At 33.7% G+C, this 17,008-nt stretch overlaps 1 protein-coding gene across 1 annotated transcript; it reads right to left on the bottom strand.

Moving 5' to 3' along the window:
* Window positions 1-2,132: 2,132 nt before the first annotated feature.
* On the bottom strand, window positions 2,133-5,748 carry LOC147803185 (uncharacterized). Its single transcript, XM_087152950.1, has 2 exons — window positions 2,738-5,748; window positions 2,133-2,247 (listed from the first exon to the last, which is right to left on the bottom strand). The coding sequence occupies exons 1-2, from the start codon at window positions 5,746-5,748 to the stop codon at window positions 2,133-2,135; spliced, it is 3,126 nt and encodes a 1,041-aa protein (XP_087009076.1).
* Between the last annotated feature and the right edge of the window lie 11,260 nt (window positions 5,749-17,008).

Raw genomic sequence — 17,008 nt, 5'->3', positions numbered from 1 at the left:
TTCTGGGCAATAGACAATTTTTGAGCTGATTTTTGTCCAAAAAGCAACAAAAAAATTCTTTTTAATCTCCTTTGAAAAAAAATTTGAATCGATTTATAAATTATTTAAGATTTTCTAAGTTTTTAGAATTTAAATAAGTGAAATTTTTATCTGATATTATTTAGACTGTGCTGTTTTTGCTATATTTATTCAAGGATTTCATACTAAAATCAAATTAACATAACTCATTAGGGGCCGTTCAAAAAGTACGTACACAAAAATGGAGAAATTTTAAACCCCTCCCCCCCCTTCGTACATTACCGTACATAAGGTCTTACTCCCCCCCCCCTTAGAGTACGTACATTTTATTAGTCTACCCCCCATTTTCATAAAAATTAAAATAATTATGTTTTAAATAAAATTAAATATTTAATTAAGGAGCGTGTAGGTTCCAGTCATATTTAAATTTGGTGTATGTTTATAAAGTACGTACATTGTATAATACCTCCCCCCCTCCCCATCGTACAAAACCGTACAAAATAGCAAATCCCCTCCCCCCCCTTCGAGAAGTACGTACTTTTTGAACGGCCCCTTATAGCTATATACAAAATTTTAGGGATAATCATTTTTACAGTTTTAATCGAGTCTTCTAGGCAAGTAAGTTTGAAGAAAAAAAAAGTGTTTGAAAAATAAAATGTAGATTGTATAGTAATTCTAATGCGCATTCACAAGGTTTTCTATAATTTACGATATTTCTTTTTTCTATAACTCAAGGAATTGCTGAATGTTTAGTGGCATTTTAAAAACATTGAAATATGTAATGTTTAAGAATAAGATGTTGAAATAACATGTTGCATATTGTATGATTCATTGTTTAAAAAATCGCTTCATTCTGCTAGATATTTAGGTTACATGGTTTTCTTTGGATAAAGGTGATTAGCAAATAGCATCCTCATGTTTCGATACATTCTGAAACTTGCTTTCGCAAATTCACCATAAGATGTCACACAGCATATTCTTCAATTACGATAAGTTACATTTACCACCAAATACTGCTACTATGATTATTTTTGTTTTCTTATATATATCTGATACTTTCTTTCTAAACAGAGATCGTAAGATCCTTAAGATACTGAAGTGGGGGCACACAAACTTAAAAGATAAAATATTTAATTTCATTAACTCAAAATATCTGGTGTCAAAATTTTAATTTTTAAGTTAAGTATAACTTTTACAATATTGATGCTCATACGTTTTTAAAGACCACATGAATCCTGTTAAAATATTAAAATGCATATGTTTACTTGAACGAGTGTAAAATTCTAATAAAAATAATGATCAAGATCCAATTGTAAAACAGTATAATTGATGATAAAAACTCAACTGGCTTCAAAACATACGAAGAGGGAAGTTAAAGTCGACATGTTTCGAGCGTTCAAATGTAATCGCCCATTCTCAAGACTTGTCATGCTTGCATAACTTGGGACTTTTATTATTGGACGCTCAAAACATGTCTATTTTTATTATCATCTATTAATTTTTTAAATCAATGAAGTTTTTATATTTTCGATTCAGTTTCTTGGGATTATTCATTTAGTTACACAACATATTAAATTATTTTACTCGATATTAAAAAATTTTTTACATAAGTTATAGGCACAGGTTCTTAGATTGAAAAAAATAATAATTCACTACTTTGAAAAAAAATCAATGCAGTACAATTTTTTTTGTTGCTGCAAGCGTTACCATTTTAATTTAAGGACTTAAAAAAATTCCGTTGACAATTGAAATTTCAGAAGTCGAATGTGAAAATGGAATGTCCCCTAGCACCTGGAATCGAAATTAAATAGTTACAAGGACAACAAGTTAGCGTTTCCTTGTTCACATTAGCGTTTTATTCTACTCGAAGTTGTTTGAAAAGGTTTTTTTTATATATAGTTTCCAAAGTTTATTCTACATATATTTTAGGGTATACTTTCGGAGTGTTTCGATTGAGTTTATTTTCACACCCTTTGTCGGCCTAAAACCAACACGCTTGATATTTTAGTAAATAACGACGGACCACCAGCTGCACTTTTTGTTTTTTATTAATAACAACAACATTAAGTATAAACAACAACAACAGCTGGAGATATTGTGGATTTCGAAAGGGTTTAAGAGATATTTATCCACATCTCATGTTTATCGAGTCTCATAGGAGAAGTGATGATTTTATCTCGTTCCGCTAGGGAATGGCGCGCATGCGCCAACACACCGCCCAGCCTTGCACTGTTCACATGCAAGAACTTGACAATTTTTTTTGCACTTATACATTTAACATATAATTTTACAAAACTTTAACATTATTGAGTATTATAACTTTAACATAACTAATACTCAATCAGAATCTTTTAGATACATTTAACATTTTTTACACGAAATTCTATTAAAAATACAAGTGTTACATAAAATTATATACAAATATTTAGATGAATATACAACTATTTAATTTTCTATCGGCAGTACACTCAATCTGGAAACTGACCTTTTATATACTCCCTTACAAGTTTTTACTTCAACTACCCTTATTTGATTATCTTGTCCAGGATACAGTTTTACTACCCGACCCAAGACCCATTTGCATGGGAGAAGGTTTTCTTCTTTTATTAAAACCATATCCCCGATTTTTAAATTTTTCTGATTTTTTACCCATTTTTTTCTTTGCTGTAAGCTATTCAGGTAAGAAAGGCTCCATCGTTTCCAGATTGTTTGTACTGACTTGGTAATTCTCTGCCAAGAGTTTAAACGACTTGGCTCGATATCAGTTAGGGATGGTTCAACTATGGCCGTTATCGGCCTCCCTATTAAGAAATGTGCCGGTGTCAGCACTTCTAAATCTTCAATATCAGAACTAAGAGGAGTAAGAGGTCGAGAGTTCAATATTGCCTCTATTTGAGTTACGAGTGTTAAAAATTCTTCGTAATTAAATTTAGAGTTACCTGCTACACGCTTAAAATGAAATTTAAATGATTTAATGTTTGCTTCCCAAAGTCCTCCCCAATTTGGGCTCCTGGGGGGAATAAAGCTCCATTCAATTTTTTCTTCGCCAAAAAATGCAAATAATGATTCCTCTCGATCCCTTACCATCTTAAACAAACAATTAAGTTCTTTATTAGCTCCTACCATGTTAGTTCCGTTGTCTGAAAAGATTTTACGACATTTACCCCTTCGGGCAATGAATCGTTTAAGCGTCGCTATGAGTGCTTGCGAAGTCAAGTCACTGATTGGCTCAAGGTGTATAGCCTTTGTTACTAAACAGATGAATATACAAACGTAGATTTTAATTTCAGGACTTTTCCTCTGATATTTATTTTTAATAAGGAATGGTTCGCCTAAATCTATTCCAGTAGAACTGAAAACTTTATCACGTGTTATTCTTTCTTTTGGCAAATTACCCATCTTTTGATTATACTCCTTAGGATTTGCTTTAAAGCAAACTATGCAACTGTGCACGATTTTTTTGCACAAATTCCTACCATGAATGGGCCAATATTTTTGTCTAACCTGAAAAAGTAGATGTTGTGCACCAACATGAAAATACTTAACATGATAGTATTTAACGATTATTTCAGTTAACTTACATTTAGATGGCAATAAAATGGGGTGTTTACTCGAGTACGATAATTGAGAATTTTCTAGTCTGCCACCCACTCTCAATAACCCTTCTTCATCTAGAATAGGTGATAGATTAAAGATCTTACTTTTATTGGAAACGCTACCTCCTGACTTTAGAGCAGTTAATTCTTTTGGAAACTCTTGCTCCTGCAAGCAGCGAATTAGATAGGTTTCAGCATTGGACAATTCTTCTACCTTCAGAGGACCAAGAATCCTTTTCTCTGGATTTCTCAAGTTATGAATGTACCTGAAAAGATAACTACAAATTCGAACTATAGTTAAAAATCTATTGCTACGATTAATCAGATTATCAAAAAAGGTTTTGTCATGATTTAAAGTCAAGACTGTAGTTTCTACTGAGTTTTTGGATTTTAGTTCTGGTAAATATTCTTCTTCATTTGGCACTGGACAGTCAAATTCACTCACGAGTTCATCGGACAACAAAAATGAAGGACCATGCCACCACTTTTTGCTGTGTAGAAGCGACTCTGCACTGAGACCCCTTGTCAACAAGTCTGCGGGATTTTCTTTTCCGGTGCAGTGAAACCAAGTATTAGGATCAGTCAGCTTAGTGATTTCTCGAACACGATTTGCGACGAATTGTTTCCATTTTTTCTGAGATCCTCTAATCCAAAACAAAACTACTTTTGAATCGGTCCAATCGAACACTGTGCACTGTCTTTTCTGATTGATGATTTTCAGCACTTTGGAGCTCAGACGTGCAGCTACTAAGGCTCCTAGAAGCTCAAGTCGAGGCAAAGTAACTCCTTTTAGTGGTGCAACTCTGCTTTTCGAAGTAACGAAATTTACGTACACTTTGTCTTGTATTTTAAGTTTCACATAAATGGTAGCTCCGTATGCAAGTTTCGAGGAATCACAGAAGACATGCATTTCTACGATGTCACTATTACTGTTAGAATCTAGCACAAGTCTTGGAATTCTAAGTTCTCCCAGGAGTGGTAACTCTTTACACCAATTTTTCCAACTTTCCATAATGCTTGGAGGGAGATTCTCATCCCACGAAATTTTCTTTTCCCAAAGTTTTTGAATGAGGCATTTCATCCGTATTGTGAAGGGAGTAAGCAATCCCATTGGATCAAAAATCTTTCCGATGGTCTGCAGAAGAAATCTTTTGGTATTTCGGCAGTTTGAAACGAATTTTAAAATACCTTTTGTGTCTAATATCAAGCAATCATCTTCAGTTTGCCATGTCATGCCTAATACCTTAGCATTATTAGTTCCTAAGTTTATAGGAATATCGACTGGATAAGTGTCAAAGGCTTCTTCTGACCACTGACTCATCAAGGCGGAGTCGTTGCTAATCCATTTTCTCATCTCCATTCCAGCTTCCTTCATGATTTTCTTTGCACTTCGGGATATTATAAGTGCATCTTCTCGGGTATCTTGACCTGTTATCCAATCGTCTACGTACATGTAAGAATCTAGATGATGTACAGTCGTGGGATATTCCTTTCTGTATTTTTCAATATGATGTTTGATGGTGGCTGCTAGTAGGAAAGGGCTAGTGTTAAGTCCGAAGAGTAATCTCTTGAAACGATAAATTCGAAGTTTTGGTTTTGAGTCTAAACGAGGATCACTGTCTGTCCACAGAAATCGTACTGTATCCTTGTGCTTATCCGCAATGCAAATTTGTAAAAAGGCCTGACGAATATCTGATGAAATAGCCACACGGCTTAGTCTAAAGTTGATAAGTATATCGAAAAGGTTAGGGTAAAGGTTTGGACCTGGCCATAAACAGTCATTCAATGAAAGTTCGTCTACCTGGTGAGATGCTGCGTCGAACACTATTCGAGTTGAAGTTGTAACGCGACCTTCCTTTTTAATGACCTGATGTGGCAAATAGAAAAAGGGTCTATCAAAGTCCGATTTAGAACTCTCTACTCCTTCAATTATTCCTTGATCTAAATAGTCCCGAATGATATTTCGGTACTGCGAATATAGTTCATTATCGAACCGCAATCTTCTCCATAAGTTAAGAAAACGTTGTTTTGCAACGCAAACGTTATTCGATAATTCTTTCCAGTGTTTACGGAATGGTAGTTCAACTATATACCGACCATCTTTATATTGTACAGTTTGTTCAAAAATGTTCATGGCTTGATCTTCTTCTCGAAGTCGTCTTTTATGCCGAGAGATTCAAGTTCAAAAAAGCGTTTCAAGGTATCGTCTACAGAATCATCGTTTTTGAGAAGAAGACACGAATTTTCATTATTAATTTTTATCTCATCGAGTCGACCACTCGCGATCCATCCGAATTCCGTTTCTCTTAACAACAAATCTTCATTTACTTTATAAACGTTATCCTTAATTATTCTAAAGAAAATATCAGCATTTAATAAAGCGTGAACTTCTTTCGCTTCAAAAAATGAAGGATCCGCTAATTCTAAAAACTCGGGTATTTTCGTTTTCGATATATCTAAGCTGACACTTGGAGTCAGACCCGTAATTTTATCTGCGACTAAGAATTCAATTGGTTCTTTAAAACTACCACTTTTATTTGAAATGATAGTACGCAATTTTCCTTTCAGATTTTGTTTAGTCGAATTAAGTCCAGCCACGAATGTTTGGATTCTTTCTAATTTAATCCCAAGAATTTCACTAGTTTTCTTACTCAGTATATTAACATTTGATGCCGAATCGAAAATAACTCTAAATTTAAATGATGACCCATCCCTTTTTTGCAAGAGAATATTTCCTGTAGATAATAAAACATTATTTTTATTTTCATTAGAAGTATTACTTAAAACCGCATTATGAAGAGAGCTTTTATTTTTATTTTTTATTTCTGATCCTTCGAATGCTGAGTCAGCGATTTGATTTTCTGACGCCAGCTGTTTTCTGTTCTCAGCGATAGCTCGTCTGAAACATAATGTATTCGAATGGCGTTGACCACAATTACATACAAAAGACGATTTACATTCCCACTTTTTATGATTTTTTTTTCAAACAAACTTCACATAGTTTATGATATTTAACAAGTTCAAATCTTTTATGCGGTGTTAATTTCAAAAATTTATCACAGCGAAATATAGGATGTGATTCTTTCAAGCAAATTACACAGTTTTTATTTTCTATATTTTCATTCATCAAAACAGTTTTGTTTTTAAATGGGAAATTAGTTGTTTTCTTAATTGTTTTCGTTTCTGAATAACAATTTCGATTTACCGATAAGAGAACAGCTTCACGTTGTTCTAAAAATGTAATGAATTGTTCGTATGACGGAACTTCTTTTGTTTTTTGTATTAATTCGAAATTCTTTCGAGTTTCTTTATCCAATTTGTAAAGCATTATGTTTTGAAGAAAAATGTCAAATAAATCGTTTCGTTCATATTTTAACACCTTTAAAGCTCGTAAATTCTTTTGAATGCAATCTATCATTGCACGAATTTCTGTAGCATTTTCACGTTCTATATTTTTAAAATTTAGAATGGAATTTACATGCAAATCAACGATTAATCTTTTATTATCGTAACGTGAATCGAGTGCTTCATATAATGAAGAAAATGTGTCAAATGTGGAAGCAAATTCTTTTACTTCATTTGAGAGACATGAGTTTAAATAATAAAGTTTTTGCGACTGAGTTAGTTGATCATTAGAGGTGATCAAGTCATCAAACTGATTTTTAAAGGTACTAAAGTGTTCATATCTTCCCGAGAATGTTGGAAGTATAATAGGTGGAATTTTTGTGTTAGTTATATTTTCAGTTTGATTACTTTGTTTAACATCGTTTACAGTTGATACAGTTTCTTTTTTAGAATCAATTATAAGTTTGAGGCTTACCTCCAAATCTTCTAGACGAGATTCGCATTGTTCGATTTCTTTTTCGAATTCCTCTAATTGTTGATCAGTTATTTTTTCAACACCGAAAGAATGCACTCTCAATTCATCAAGCTTACTTTGTAATTGTTCGACTTTTTTCAATTTCACTTCAAGTATGGTATTATTAGGAATATCTTCAGATATACTATCAACAAAGGTTTGTATTCGAGTAATGTTTCCTTTCAAGGAAATTTTTGCTTTATTTAGTTTGGCTATAGTATCCATAGTTGTAGTTTGATTCGAGCGCTCCGTGTGCTCGACGTGCCAGACAGTGTCGGCCTAAAACCAACACGCTTGATATTTTAGTAAATAACGACGGACCACCAGCTGCACTTTTTGTTTTTTATTAATAACAACAACATTAAGTATAAACAACAACAACAGCTGGAGATATTGTGGATTTCGAAAGGGTTTAAGAGATATTTATCCACATCTCATGTTTATCGAGTCTCATAGGAGAAGTGATGATTTTATCTCGTTCCGCTAGGGAATGGCGCGCATGCGCCAACACCCTTATTTGCTTAAAATTATTAAATAATTTGCTTGAAATATATTATTCAAACAATATGATTTAATGCACTTTTAGTATAATAGTAAACGGGGTTCCATCGCATATCCTTAACTTTAATACCATTAAATAAATGGAATAGGCTTAGATAAATAATAAAAGTTAATTTTTTCCTCGTTTTAATTTTCAAGGAATAATATGTTCCGATCAAACAGATTTCATTCAGGAAATAGCGAAATTATTGAGTAAGTCCCTTGGAGCAATATCATTCTTTTCCTCCTTTGACGAAATATAGGAAAAATTTGTTTTCACAGTTTCTGTAAAAAGTATGTTAGCCTTCTTGCTACCTTTTTTTTTATTCAAATAAGGTCGGAAATTACGTTTTTTTATAGCATTTTTTTAAAATCAGATGACTCTAAAATTGGCACGGTTTCGGAATCTTCTTACAAATCTCAATTTTTAGTATTTCCTGCTTAACAAAATAAGGCATTTTCCTGATTATAAATTATACTACAATAATATCTTGGGAATCGTGCTAAAGTAAAAAATTAAACAAAATAGTTTAGTATATTATCAGGAAAAAAATCTACTTGGTATTGTAAGAAATAACTTTTAAAAGAAAAACAAAACAATACTTTTATTAAAATTTACACACACCGTTATTCTAAAAACTCAAAATCTATATCGTACACAAGAACTGCTGTTGCCAAAACATGGAATACTAAATATGTAATAAGAATATAATTAATGTTCACGTGCACACTTTTACACTCGACCATCCTGACTTTTGGACGACCTCGTCCCTTCAAAACAAGTTATAATCCTTCAAGTAATGCGGCACTTTTTTACATCTCTTTGGTCTACTGTTATCTTGGCCTAAATTTTTATTTGGATCGTCGTTGCATTGATTTGTACTGTTGTTGTCGTTTATGGGTTCACAAGCAATGAAGTTTTCCTTACTTCCAGTAATATTGTCCCCATCATCAGACAGATCTTCGTCGTTGACCAAATGAAATAGTTTCATTTGCGAAGCGTGGGCGGAAGTCGTATAATTATGTTGCCGTCTTCTTCCTTGTCCAACTACGCGTTAATCAGTAACTTGATAAGTGTCTTATGGTAATATTTTGATGACTGTTAAAGAACCTCTGTACTTAACTTGGGTTTTAGTGTTAGATAAGGCAGTTTGTTCAGGTAATCGTCTTACGACCACAACGTCACCTATATTGTACTTAAATGCATCACATCGATGTTTGTCATAATTCCTTTTCATCTTTTCCTGTGCAATGATAATACGTTCCTGGGCATCTCTTTGCAGTTTTGTTGGATTTACGTAGTCATTTGATGTTGGTAGTAGATCTTGAGGAAAATATCCAGGCTTTACTGGCGTGTATCCATACAAGAGTTCAAAAGGAGGTTTTCCAGTCGACTTACTCGGAGACCAGTTAATACACCGTTGTACTTCTGGTAATATTTTATCCCAATCCTTGTGAGATTCCGTTTGGACATTGGAAGATATCATTGGAATAAGTATACGATTGATGCGTTCAACTTGTCCATTAGCTTGTGATCTTTGACTGGAATTTAATGTATGCTTGATTCCTAATTGCTTACAATAGCCTTCAAACGCCGAGGACGTGAAGCAGCTCCCTCTGTCTGTAATGATTCGCCTCGGAGAACCAAAATCATCAGTAAATTCATCGAGGTACTTCAAAACGCTTTTAGTTGAGCAACTAGGACATGGACGAAGGCGCACAAACTTAGTCATATTGTCGACAAAAACCAAAAGCTCCTTGTTGCGAGCTGAGCTTGTTACAAATGGGCCTAGGAAATCCATATGCACAACTTCAAATGGGCGACTACCAGGTGGAATGGCATAAAGTTTACCTTGAGCTTTCCCACCTGGTACTTTTGTAAATGCACATACGACGCACTGTCGTATATGCTGCTTGATATAACTTGCCATACGAGGAAACCAAAACTGTTGACATATCATTTGAATTACTTTCTCAACTCCAAAATGACCAGAAAAGTCGTGGAAACGAGCAGCAAGATACTTTCTCATTGATTTTGGCATTACAAACAACTTTCGTGTCTTGTTTCTATCACCTGATTCATAATGGAGGCGATAAAGTATTCCGTTAATCAACTTGAAATTATCGGCTAGTTGTTTTTCTTCTAGTGATCTATTTGTCTTTATTTTTCTTAAGGAAAATACAATTTTTTGCAAATCTTGATCTTGAGCTTGTATGAGGGCTACCCTGTCTTCTTCAGTAGAGATGTAAAATACCGTAGGCTCTCTTGTTAGTTCTACAGGACTCATAATGTCTATTTCATGCAATGTTGTGCAAATTCTTTCTTCGACTGGTGAACGACTAAGGGCATCTACATGAGCCATTTTAGTACCATCTCGGTGTTTAACATTATAATTAAATTCGCTCAACAGTTCAGTCCATCTCGCTACCTGGGGTTTAATGTTCCTTTGCGTATTCAAGTATGTTATTGCTGAAAAATCAGTGACTAATGTAAATTGCAAACCCAACAACAAAGGACGAAGTCTAGTCATTGACCATACCGCAGCTATCAGTTCTAAACGACTTGAATGATACTTTTCTTCTTCAGGAGTTGTTCGACGACTTACGGAATAAACTAACTGAAAAGCACTAGACTTATTTCGTTGCAAGAGCATTCCAGCTAATCTAACAGAGCTTGCATCAGTGTGTAATTCAGTTTCATCGCGTGGATCAAATAGTTTCAACACTGGTCTCGATACTAATTTAGAACGTAAGTTTTCAAAAGCATCATTTTGATCATCAGTCCATGTGAACGATGAATTTTTCTTTAGCATCCTTGTGAGGGGTTCAGCAATTGAAGCATATCGTGTTATAAATCGGCGAAAGAAACTTGTTAAGCCAAGAAAACGACGCAATTCATCTTTGGTCTTAGGAACGGGGTATTCAGCAATGGCAGCAAGTTTCCTTGGACCTGGTCGTATTCCATTTTTATCAATTACAAATCCCAAATACTCAATGTCTGACATTCCGAATTCACATTTAGATAGCTTCAGTGTCACCCCAGCTTTTAGCAACTTTTCAAGCACTTGTCGAAGCTTCACTATCATATCATCAAAGCCGATCGAACCGAAGAATATATCGTCAATAAAACATGATACACCGTTCCAAAGCAAATCACCCAAAGCTAATAACATCGCTCGCTGAAAAACAGGTGGTCCACTCGATAAGCCAAAAAACAAACGTGTAGGCTCATAATGTCCATCAGGAGTTGTAAAAGCTGCCTTTTTTTAGGATTCTTCATCCATTGCTATCTGATTAAATCCTTGACATGCATCAAGGATGCAGAATAAACTAAAACCAGACAGTCTTTCAAGCAAATCATAGATGCAGGGTAATGGAAATTTATCCTTAATAGTTTGTGAATTTAAATGTTTGTAATCAATTACCATACGATGATCACCAGTTTTCTTAGATACAAGCAAAACAGGGCTACTGTATTCAGAAGAACTGTCACGAATAACACCCTGATCTTTTAATTCTTGAACGATTTCTCTTAAAACTTGTCTCTCGTAGTTCGAAGCTCGGTAGGCTGAATGAGAAACAGGTTTACTACCTGGTGTCTCAATGATACGCATTATAGTATTATTAATGCATCCTAGTTCATCTTGTTTTAAAGCAAAACACAGCCTAAATTCATTTAACAAATCGCACAAAATTTGCTGCTGTTCCTTATTTATTGATGGTCCAATTTTAACACATTCTCTATCGATAGGGTTTCGCACAATATCTTTTGCTAATAAAACGGCTGGGGTTGAATCCGCATCTTCTTTAACCATTGAATTGTAACTATTTTCAGATACTAAATTTCCTCGCAAGATAACACGATTTTTCTTTAATTGTAGTTTTACGCTACTAGGAATCACGACGGCACTTGGGATTTACCATCGTGGATAGCAAACGTAACATCCTTGCTTAGACCATCTCGATCACTGCAGGAAATAAATCCGTTTTGAGATTTGCATGCACTGAGGACAGTTACCAATTGAACTGTACGCTGTTCAATCGCGCACTTTTCGAGGGTCTTCAACACAACCCTATCAGGCATTTCATTAATCTGGAAATCATGCAAAAAATCCAGCTATTCCACGTGAACCAACTTGGACCTGCCTTGATTTCTAACCATTATTATCTCGGGTGAGTCAATGATATCGTTTCCGATGAGAGCATCCGGGCCTTCAAATGTATCATCAGTTACTACATAAAACAGAACTTCCTTCAGCTTTGCCCTGTCGATAGTCACATTAAGTATGATAATTCCTAGTGACTCCCTTACACCTCCAATACCTCGAATTCGTGTAACTATATTTTTATGAATATTTTTATTAAACGTTTGTGCAAAACTATATTTTAACATAGATATATCAGCAGCGGTATCCATAAGAGCACTAGTATTTACTTCTTCTATGATAATATTCTTCGTTGTACTATTACTGGAACTGGGTAAAAACGAAACTGCATTGACTAATGGGAAAGACGCTCTCTTTGGACATTCCTTTGTACCATGTCCTTCTGTTTTGCAGGCAGTACAAAACTTTGGACGTTTTGGCTTTACACAATCACGGGCAAAATGGCCGGTATCATAACAATTGTAGCAAACAGTTTGATTATTAGTTGTACTTCGACTTGGCTCTGTTTGTTTGCCCTTGGCGATATTTTCTTCTTTCAAAAACTTATTGTTACTATATTTATTATTATACTGAATATGATTCTTAAAAACATCTTTGAGTTCAATAAATTCATCTACCTTTTCAGCTAATGTATAGGGTGAAATTATATGGGTCCACTGATCCAAGTAACGTTCTCGTATATCTGGCGGCACCCGAGCTGTGATGATCAGGTCTTTTAAACTCTCAAAACTACTTATTTTAAGTCCTGCAGTCCACCCATTAAAATACGTTTCAAGCTTGTGGTAATATTCTTTCCATGACTTTCCATCAGTATTCTCATGAGAATAAAAAAGTTGTCTAAATTTTTCAGGACTTAGTCTGTAGCACTTAAGCAAAAGAGATTTAACATAGTCATAATTTTCTGACTGTTCTTCTGGTTCTCTCATTATCATTTGGACAATAATTTCACTTGGTAACTGGTTAATTAAACATGTCATCCACAATGTACTTGGCATTTGTACTCTTTTCATTACTCTCTCGAAATGTACTAAATAAAGGCTGATATCCTCATTACTCGTAGAAAACTTTCTCAGTTGTGACTGCCAATCAACTTTTGGCGACGATGTTATTACTTCAGTTTCGACTACTTCTGAAGTTTTAGCAGCAATATCTAACTTCTTGAGTTCCAATGCATGTTGGTGATCGGCTTTTTCTTTTTCCGATGCATGTTGGTGATCGGCTTTTTCTTTTTCCAATGCATGTTGGCGATCGGCTTTTTCTTTTTCCAATGCATGTTGGCGCTCGACTTTTTCTTTCTCTTCTTGACGAAGGCGCTCGGCTTTTTCTTTCTCTTCTTGATGAAGGCGCTCGGCGTCTTCAACTAAATTTTCTACCATTCCTCGAACCATTTCTTCATCGTAATTCTCGCTATTCAATATTAACTTTCTCAAGTCAGGGATTTTCAAAGTGGTAGACGAAGCATCTTCAGATAACTCATTAGCTATGTAACGTAACTGGGCTATTCCATGGTAACTTACGTTACATTCACAGAAACTTTATTGCACTGAGAGCTTAGAAGCAAACAAATAATACTAATATACAATCTAAAATAAAGTGATTTCTTAAAATTACAATCAAAATCAAAAGGAACCTAATTACAATAATTAATATTTTTCAATTTAAGTAGTGTAAAAATCTAAAACTAGTGTGGTAACTTACGTTACTGAAAAAGGAATGGCATAAATTTGCAATATGCTTGAAGGTAAAATTCTGTTCTTATACAAATGTTAATTGATTAAGATTATATGTATCATTTTACTGATAAGTTTAAATATTTATTATGCCTAGATTTAAGATTTTATTTCAAAAGTTAAATTAAATATGATTTTTTAAATGGGTAACTTACGTTACAGTAACTTACGTTACAAAATTCCCTTTGCATCAAATTTTTACTCCAATAATGTACAAATGCAAATTAACATATTTAAACCTTATAGTGCAAGGGAGAAAAAGTGTACATGAAGTAAACTCAAAAAGCTTTTGATTTACACACTTGATTCAGACATTACTATGCACACTTATAATGTCCTCTGTTATTAACTAGTATAGGGGCTCAATTCTTTTCACCATGCTTTCTTTCTGGTAGAATATTTCATCTCTTTTTCCTGGTCATTTCCAATAGATTCCCACAGCAGCCATTTCATTGACTTTAAATTCTTGCAACAGACATTCCACACCAGTATATAACATTTCCTCGTATCTAACCATATACCAATCTCCAGCTTTTATTTTGGATTCATCATTTTGTTTTTCAACATCTTTCACTTAAAAAACCCTTCTAGTATACCTTCTTGAACTTTTAAATGGTGGATCCGCTTAATGTTTTTAATCTGTGGAGCTTTTGAGAATAGACTACACAGATTAACTTTTTCTGAAGCTTCTTAATATCTTCTGGTGTGATTTCTACCATATTTATTTTTGTTCAATGCTCTTGTGTTGCTGCCCCAAACTCAGAGGCATTGATGGCAATATGTTTTCTTTTCAATACGACATTTCTTACACTTCCACTACGCGACATTTCTTACACTTTAATAGATCCACCTGTCCCATCAACAGGACTCTTGCCGTGTGACGTGGCAAAATAATTCCACATCAATATTTTTCCATGATGAATCTCAAAAACAGGTAAGACCGGAGTTATATATCGATTCTTGAACTGACTCCTTGGCCCATCTGACCAGATGTGAACATTTTTGATATCCACCGGCACACATTCTACAGACCAGCACTCATCTGTTTTTTCTGAACATAAAAATAACTTTCTGAAGAATTGCGTAAGATGGAACATTATGGAATTTTCTGAAGGTTTCAGTAGCTTATCCGAAGTTTTCGTGATACTTACAAAGACAAACATTTCTAGGAGGTTTGTAACTAAGCAAGACATGCTTTGGACGGAGCTCAAAGGACTTAGTTTTCCAATTTTGCATTCTCGATTTTTTTTCCAAAAACATTTGGTACATTTCTAAAACTGAATGAAGAAGATAACGTGCTTGTACTTTCTTCTTGCCACCATTAGCTTGTAGAGAGATTTCGTCCAACTTTGAAAACATATGAATGCCAACACCCAATAAAATGATTTAATGCAAAGATTTTCAATAAAATTAATATCCTAAGGCAGTGTTAATTTATTTAAACTTTGTTATTGTAACTGGATACATCTTTAGTTTATATGCCAATTTTCAAAAGAAATGAACTCATTTCATAGGTAACTTACATTACATGCAAGTCAGTAACTTACGTTACATATATTGAATAGTGCACAAAACAATAAATAAATAATATTTGAAAGCAAAACTATTTCTACTTATTTAGTGCTAGCCCTCTAAATAGAAAAAATAATATTCCTACTTTTGTATCACATGTTTTTTTTTACACATTAAAACTTTTCCTAGTCTTTGGTAACTTACGTTACAGGCATTAATGTTTAGTTGAAATTTATATAATTAAGTGAATTTAACAACAAAAAGTTATTTTAACACTGCACAATGCTTCTACTAAGTGTAATAAACAATATTTATTCTTTGGAACATTGTGAAAGGAAGATAATGTTAACTTACTGATTTTCAGAATCTGACCATGTTCTTCACCCAAATCAGAACAAGCAAATGCCAATGTTCAATGGGGTACCAACACTAAAAAACTGAATTCTCAAAAAAATTTTTTATAAATTATCAAACTTCAAACCTTTCTAATTCAGAAAAAATCCAAAATAATAACATTATTCTTATTTGAATTTTCCGATACTTTTCCCCTTTTTCATGGAATCGCCCAACTGATCTTTACGAAGTCGCGATAAAAATGCCATTTCAAACTCAAAACTCAAAATTAATTACAGTTGCCTGTTTATCCCACTTCTGATAATGTAAGAAACAACTTTTAAAAGAAAAACAAAACAATACTTTTATTAAAATTTACACACATCGTTATTCTAAAAACTCAAAATCTATATCGTACACAAGAACTGCTGTTGCCAAAACATGGAATACTAAATATGTAATAAGAATATAATTAATGTTCACGTGCACACTTTTACAGTATCATAAAGAAAGAGTAAAAGATATAATGAAATAATTAGTGAATCCCACGTGGTCAGATTTCGCAACTAAGATGTTAGGACATTTAAAATACTGAGATATTTTAAAACGCTTAAAAATTTTGGCTACGTATTCGACAACTTTTTATGTTTTTAGCCATACAAATGTCTGAAGACAAGGATTTTTTCTTGGAATTATAACATCTAACCACAGGTAACGTGGAAAATGTTACTTTTATTCAGTTATGGAATGGAAAGTAAAATATGTTTGAATACATAATTAAAAAATTGTTTTTCATTTTTTTTCTCACTGTTTAATAGTCCGTTCTAAATTACGAATGTTTATCATTGTGTAATCCGATGATGTTTTTATCTATATATATAAAAGTGAACGTGTGTTTGTTTGTTTGTCTGTTTGTTTGTCCTCTATAGACTCCTAAACCATCCGGCAGAAAGCTCTGAAACGTGGCATACAGATAGTTCAAAGCACGAGGAAGGTTTCTGTCGACATTAGAAGATTCCGCGACAAGTCGTTCCAGCGGTATTAGCGGAAATCGAAATGGAATTTTCTGATTGATTAAAAGTTAACCATTGTTTTAAATTTTGCTATAAACGTTTCAGTTTTCAAATATCTTGAAGATAAAAAGAGTGATATTTTCTATCCTATAGTTCTATTCTTTTAGAAAAGTCAATTACATATACTGTAATATTTAATTATACTTCGCGCAAGTTTTTTTATATCAGGTGAGCACAAGCA

This window comes from Parasteatoda tepidariorum, chromosome 10 (assembly GCF_982258835.1).
Source record: "Parasteatoda tepidariorum strain Cologne lab strain chromosome 10, Ptep-v5.0, whole genome shotgun sequence".
Classification (NCBI taxonomy): Eukaryota; Metazoa; Arthropoda; class Arachnida; order Araneae; family Theridiidae; genus Parasteatoda; species Parasteatoda tepidariorum.
The sequence above is the reverse complement of the archived record's forward strand: the minus strand, read 5'-3'. Positions and strand labels throughout refer to the sequence as shown.

Excerpts from the sequence above, each read along its gene's own strand:
- LOC147803185 (XM_087152950.1), bottom strand. The coding sequence starts at position 5,748 with ATGAACATTTTTGAACAAACTGTACAATATAAAGATGGTCGGTATATA. Across the intron at positions 2,248-2,737 it reads TCTTGGCAGAGAATTACCAA|TGCAAGGCTGGGCGGTGTGT; the intron begins GTCAGTACAAAC and ends GCATGTGAACAG.